Here is a 6,000-nt window from a genome sequence, read left to right as displayed (position 1 = left end):
AATTTAAGGATTTAATAAAAATATACCTTATGGATGTATTTTATCAAGTATTAAAGATGTAAATTTGACACAGTTTGATCTACAACTTTGAAGTCGAAATGTACTCTCGAGATACAGATTTGCGAGAAATCTATGATCGTTTTTGGAAGATGTGATGATTGTTCTATTCAATACTCTAGTATATATTATTCAAAACTTTTTTTCTAATTGACATCGGATTAACGTAGAAAGCATATAAGGTTTACAATAGAAGAGATACAATAAAAAATAGTAGGAATGTTGAAACATTAGTTATACATTTCAATAGATTTATTGATTTGGTAAATGAAAGTATTAATTAATCATGAGACTTAGGAACAGATTCATAGAGTCCTTTAGAAAGGATTTTTTGAGAGATTTATGAGAGAAATTATATGAGGATTGAAGAAAGGATGTATGTACTAGAGGATCTAGGAAGGGATTTAAAAATAGAATATTAGAGGATACATTTATCATAATTATCACGTTTGTTATATTTATGGTTTTTGAGACTTAATAGCGCTTTAAGTATCCCTCTACGAGCTAGAAGCAAGTGGCAAGCGATTTATCAGATTTATGAAATTTATGAAATTTATTAGATTTATTAGATTTATTAGATTTATCAGATTTGTAACAATTTTGGCGCTTTCATTCGAACCAGAAGTAATAGGCAATCGAAATCTGTAGATCATTGTGTTGTATTTGGATCTATTATTCTAAGATTGATCCTTATTAGAGTGACTTTTATAGAATTCGTTATTACCAGTTTCATTATTACTAGTTTCATAATAAGATTATTTCAGTTTTGAAACTTCAAATTGAATCCATTTGATTGGAATTAATACATAGACTATATTCTTCAGAAAGCTTTCAATTTCTTATACGCACCAAAAAGGTTTTGAATGATAGAAATTAATTGAAAGGTATGATACGGATTAGAATAGTTGTTTTTTACACCATTCTATATAAATAGAAGGACGACCATTTTATATACACACATAAATAAATAACATTACATTTATAAATCAAGTATAAAATCTTGATATTTTACCAGGTTAATTCATATATTTCCTTATCCACTATAGTCTTTATCTTTTTATTTATTTAAATGTTTCAAACACGTTTTATTCACATATGTAAAACAATGAAATTAATACAATCATTTGTAGGAAAGTCCCCATAGAATTTTCATTTTTCAAATAGACTCGAATATCCAGAAGCTATATTTCCGAATCAAATAACCCAAAAGACTAGGAGATAAAACTAGAAGTTCTATTTACTGCTATATATATAATAGGATAGAATAATAGGATAAAGTATAGACTAGAGTTAATACTATTGTATAATACCACTTCTCTTTTTCATATATAATCTTTATATTTATATTTAAAAAGAAGGTAAATAAGAAAATTTATATATATTAGTTTCTAGATTAAAAATCTATAAGCTATAAATAAGTCTTTTGTGTAGCTTTACTTATTATAATCAAGGATAGTTTTATTTATTGTTATAGAATCACTTTTGAAAATATTCAGAAATTATATCACTGAGTTAAACAATTCAAAAGGCTAAGAGATGAAACTAGAAGTTCTATTTTATTCTTACATATACAGCAGGACAGAACAGGGTATAGGCCAGAGCTAATACCACCACGTAACACAACTAATTATATTCAAATAGATATTATTAACATCAACATTAAAAGTATTATTATGATTTAGAGTTATATATTTATGTTATAATGTATTAATAAATTCCTATTGAGACATTTCGTGATTTTAATAGAATTAATCTTCTTTGTTATGTTTGTTATATATAAACCTTCAAAATGAATTCTGGAATTATATATATGTCATGATAATTTCTGATTATAGATTTTATACAATCAAACAAAACTTAAATACAATCTACTTCATAAAATCAAATATCTATATAAATACAAAATCATTATTTATAACAAAATTAAATCATTTTGATACAATCGAACCAAAAGTCACTCATAACAGCTTTTTATAGCTGTTTAAGAATATTGTTCAAATGTTTGATTACTAGTCATAGTTTCGTTTCTTCATTAATCTATTATTCTTATCGTTTTAATGATAAACAGGTAGGAAATCAATTCTATCCTGACCTACTCTAATTAATATTTTCAAATTAATAACAGTTTATGATTACACGAAGTATATCATTCGAAAACTTTTAATTCATAAAATAAGTTTATTTACCTAAAGATCTATTTTATAAATCCTTCATATTCAATTAATCAGTTTAATTTAATTCTAACGCTAAATCCTTTTATATAGGTCTTGTATCATCCTGATATATATATTTGAAAACATTGTTCATAGTCACAAGCCGATTAAACTTGATCATAACCAACTAATCTTTTCTCACGATGTTAAAGGGATCGTTCTTGTAGAGATATAGAATTATTAGTCCTATAGATCTAGCTTACATATATGTTCATCCACTCGCACCTTCCATATTTATTTCTAACAACGTTCATTTAGTATAATGGGTACAATGAAGATATACATCCTTTCTGCTTACATGGTATATCCGCCCTGAATTAGTCCAATTCAACCCTTCCAAACTCCAGATCTGTATGATACATCCCATCTTAATATTCCCCATCCCCTTATACTGATACGCCCAAAATGCAATTCAAAGTTAAGCGCCTGGAACACGTCTTCGATACCCATTAAAGGTTTCCCCTTCTCCTGATGTGACCAGCTCTTCTTTGATCCTCCTCCTCCTTTCTGCACGACTTAACGGTTTTTCTGGAACTGCAATTTCTCCCCCTCCCCCTTTCTTAATACCCTCTGTGTTGTCCACCGACTCAGCACCCTCACCCTCACCCTCGACACTTCCGTAGTCCTTCCGTACCTCTATGACACTCTCCTCAAGCTCAACCCCACTCCACTCTTCATTCTCCTCCCCCTGCGCCTTATTTTTTCCATTTTTTCCAACCACTTCATCACTCTCTTCCTCTACATCTCTCTTGATTTCCGCTCTTATATTTCCTTCCCGCACGGCTTCATTCTCGAACTTTTTGGGCAAAAATCCCTCCACCTGACCTTTCCTTCCACTTCTATCCGCATTGATATTTAGATTATCTGGAACCTCTAACCCCACCAACTTTGCTTGAAATTGGGGTTTGATAGCTTCTCTTAAATCACGTACTGTTTGCTGTTGGAGAACATAACCGGAGAGGAAGAGCGCGGTCGTAAAGAAAAATACTGACAATTACTCATTAGCTTTGAACTACCATTATCAAAAGGCAACAAGTCCTCATTGCTTGATAGTGAATGTATAATGCTATTTGTAGCAACGCGGAGAAGAGATAATCACTCGCACATACCGATAAAGGAAGAAATAGCGACTGAGACTTGCCCGGATGTCAGAAGCATGTTTTTGCGACGTGAGTTTGGGTTTGGTATTTCAAGATTGAGCTATCAAGTCGAGGTTTCTCGTAGAAATTGCAAACACAGCATATGATGAATCCGATTGATTGAAGTGGTGTGGTGGGTGTATTGTAGTGTCGTGGAATGTCGTGGAGGGTTTGATATAATTCCGTAATTTATATACAATTATGTGCCATATTTAAACAGTTTTATAACTATATAAGCATCAGACACATGATTGATACTTACGCACGATGATGCGTTGGGTCCGTTTCGTTTCGCGCAAGATTGAAAATATTAGTGACTGGTTGACATAGCAACTATCAACTATCAATTATCAGTCATTGCGATAAGAAAAACCTACCACTTCTTTAAACAACGTTACTTGGAGACACACTACCAGTCGTATTAAAATTCCGCTCAATTACTCTGAACCAAATCTTGAAGCTTCTTTACCTCTTTCCAGCTTCCAAAATATAATTCGAATCGCATCAAAACTTCTGTTCATTTGGAATGGCTACCCACCGCGCCGATGAAAAGCGCTTCCTTGACGAACGCGGCAACACTGGTCCTCTTGCCCCCAACGGTCTTAATCCTGCTACCATCCTCGAGAAACCTGTGCGCGAACGCATTGTCGATTGTTATTTCTGGAAAGACCAATGTTTTGCGCTCAATGAAGCTGATATCGTTTCGCGTGTTGTTTCTCACGTAACATTCATCGCTGGCACGTATGGAGATTCGCAAAGACCTTCGCCATTTCTATGTCTTGCTTTTAAGTTGCTACAGTTAGGGCCCAGCGACGATATACTGAAAGAATATATGGGGTATGGTGGAGAGAAGTTCAAGTATCTGAGGGCGTTAGCGTTGTTTTATTGGAGGATGACGAGACAGGCAAAAGATGTATACACTATGTTAGAAGGTTATTTGGAAGATAGGAGAAAGCTAAGAAGGAAGACAAGGACAGGCACAACGTTGACATTCATGGATCAGTTCGTGGACGATTTGTTGACGAAGGATAGGGTGTGTGGGACGACCTTGTGGAAGATGCCGAAGAGGGAGATACTAGAAGACCTAGAGGTGCTGGAGCCCAGGATCAGTCCACTGGGGGATATCGAGGATTTACTAGATGAGAGTGAGGGCGAGATTGAGGTGACGAAGAATGGCGCGGAGTCAGAGAGCGCGGACAGTCCTGGGGAGGAATTTGGAGAGGAAGCAGTGGAAGAGGGAGAAAGAATGGATGTGGATCCATCAGATAAACCCTCTTCTTCTAAGCAGGATAGTCTATAACATCGGTGAAGATCCTTCCCGGGAGTTCGGTTTATGTTTTGGATCTCGAAGATATTATACCCAGGAAACATTTCCTTCTGAGATCGTTAAAACACTCTCATATTATGGTCAATTACATTACTGATTGAACACTGGCTCAACCATAATTCATTCACTGGTTTTTGTTTTCTTTCTTACTTACTGAATCTTTTGCCCAGCTAGGGTTGAAACACGTGAAATGAGGCCTGTAGATAATTCATTAACCTCCAAAAAGGCAAAGATCATTAACGTTATCCCTCCTGCAAAATTGAGTTCAGTCCCAAGAGCACTTCTCACCCAAACACAACACCTGGTTTTCCCATCCACCCATCCACCCATATTGCTTCTATATACCCTTTGATGGCCACACCTATGCCGATTATCCACAGATTCAACACAATCGTACCATTACAACTTTTTCTTCCTCTTTCACACCTTTTGTCTTATCCAGCGCCTTCATTTTACAGCCCTCCCAACTCTGCCTCTCCTAGACTTATCCTCATCTCTTCTCATCTGTTCCTTGCTCGAGTTCTCCAGCCACTGCTGACCTAGAAGTGCATCACTCCATTCAAACTTTTCATCATGACTTGGAGATTGAGCCTTGGGACAGGGTTAGTCCTCCATGTGGGAATCTTTGAAGAATGAAAAGGGACTCGTGCTCACAAGACATGAACTGCACTGATCACCAAATTTTAAAACCATATTCTGGCAATTGAGGGAGCCCTGGCTATTATATGAGCATATGATGTATTCATGTGTGGTTCATGTACAAGGAGAGAGGAGGTTTGACAAGCTTGGGCTGCTGGCACTCACATAGTAATTTGCGCAATAGCAAGACATTTCGAGAATTGGTACTCGAATTCTGCGATGATGATTGATCTCTCCGTTTCAGCCAATTTTTGTACGAGTTAGTGCTCTTCTCAAGTAGCGAGAATAGTGTATGGTTTTCTATGTCTTCCTCTAGAGCTTATGCAAAAAGTCAAATACTACCTACATATTTGAAGAGAAAAGACGGAGAAAAAGCAAGCGCTACATAGCTACGAAGCTATTATGGTTAGCTACCTGCCCTTTCCGAAATAAGAGTAGGGCACACTTAACCTATTAAAAATCAGTTTTTGTGACAGCCGTGACGGGAACTAGCTACCCTCTACCCTACATCCACCGTTGCCATTTCAGTCAGACCCTTGGTACAAATATAATTCGGATCCTAGATATTGACAATCACATCAGTGCAGTCACATCCCAGCCCAGCCAGTCAAATCCGCACGTCCAT

General features: G+C 35.8%; 3 protein-coding genes across 3 annotated transcripts; 1 reads left to right on the top strand and 2 right to left on the bottom strand.

Annotated features, from left to right (window-relative positions):
* Positions 1 to 2,688: 2,688 nt before the first annotated feature.
* Bfra_001744 (uncharacterized protein) lies at positions 2,689 to 3,428 on the bottom strand (the record flags this gene model as incomplete). Its single annotated transcript, XM_037332169.1, has 2 exons — positions 2,689 to 3,257; positions 3,380 to 3,428. The coding sequence occupies 2 exons, from the start codon at positions 3,426 to 3,428 to the stop codon at positions 2,689 to 2,691; spliced, it is 618 nt and encodes a 205-aa protein (XP_037196323.1).
* A 507-nt stretch (positions 3,429 to 3,935) lies between these two features.
* Bfra_001743 (putative prp38 family protein) lies at positions 3,936 to 4,709 on the top strand (the record flags this gene model as incomplete). Its single annotated transcript, XM_037332168.1, has 1 exon — positions 3,936 to 4,709. The coding sequence occupies one exon, from the start codon at positions 3,936 to 3,938 to the stop codon at positions 4,707 to 4,709; it is 774 nt and encodes a 257-aa protein (XP_037196322.1).
* Positions 4,710 to 5,183: 474 nt separating this feature from the next.
* On the bottom strand, positions 5,184 to 5,596 carry Bfra_001742 (uncharacterized protein; the record flags this gene model as incomplete). The annotated part of the gene is made up of 3 exons (XM_037332167.1): positions 5,541 to 5,596; positions 5,391 to 5,450; positions 5,184 to 5,327 (listed from the first exon to the last, which is right to left on the bottom strand). The coding sequence occupies exons 1-3, from the start codon at positions 5,565 to 5,567 to the stop codon at positions 5,184 to 5,186; spliced, it is 231 nt and encodes a 76-aa protein (XP_037196321.1). The 5' UTR covers positions 5,568 to 5,596.
* Between the last annotated feature and the right edge of the window lie 404 nt (positions 5,597 to 6,000).

The sequence above is a fragment of the Botrytis fragariae genome (assembly GCF_013461495.1).
Source record: "Botrytis fragariae strain BVB16 chromosome Unknown tig00000006, whole genome shotgun sequence".
Taxonomy (NCBI): domain Eukaryota; kingdom Fungi; phylum Ascomycota; class Leotiomycetes; order Helotiales; family Sclerotiniaceae; genus Botrytis; species Botrytis fragariae.
This window is presented reverse-complemented; position numbering and strand designations above follow the sequence as displayed.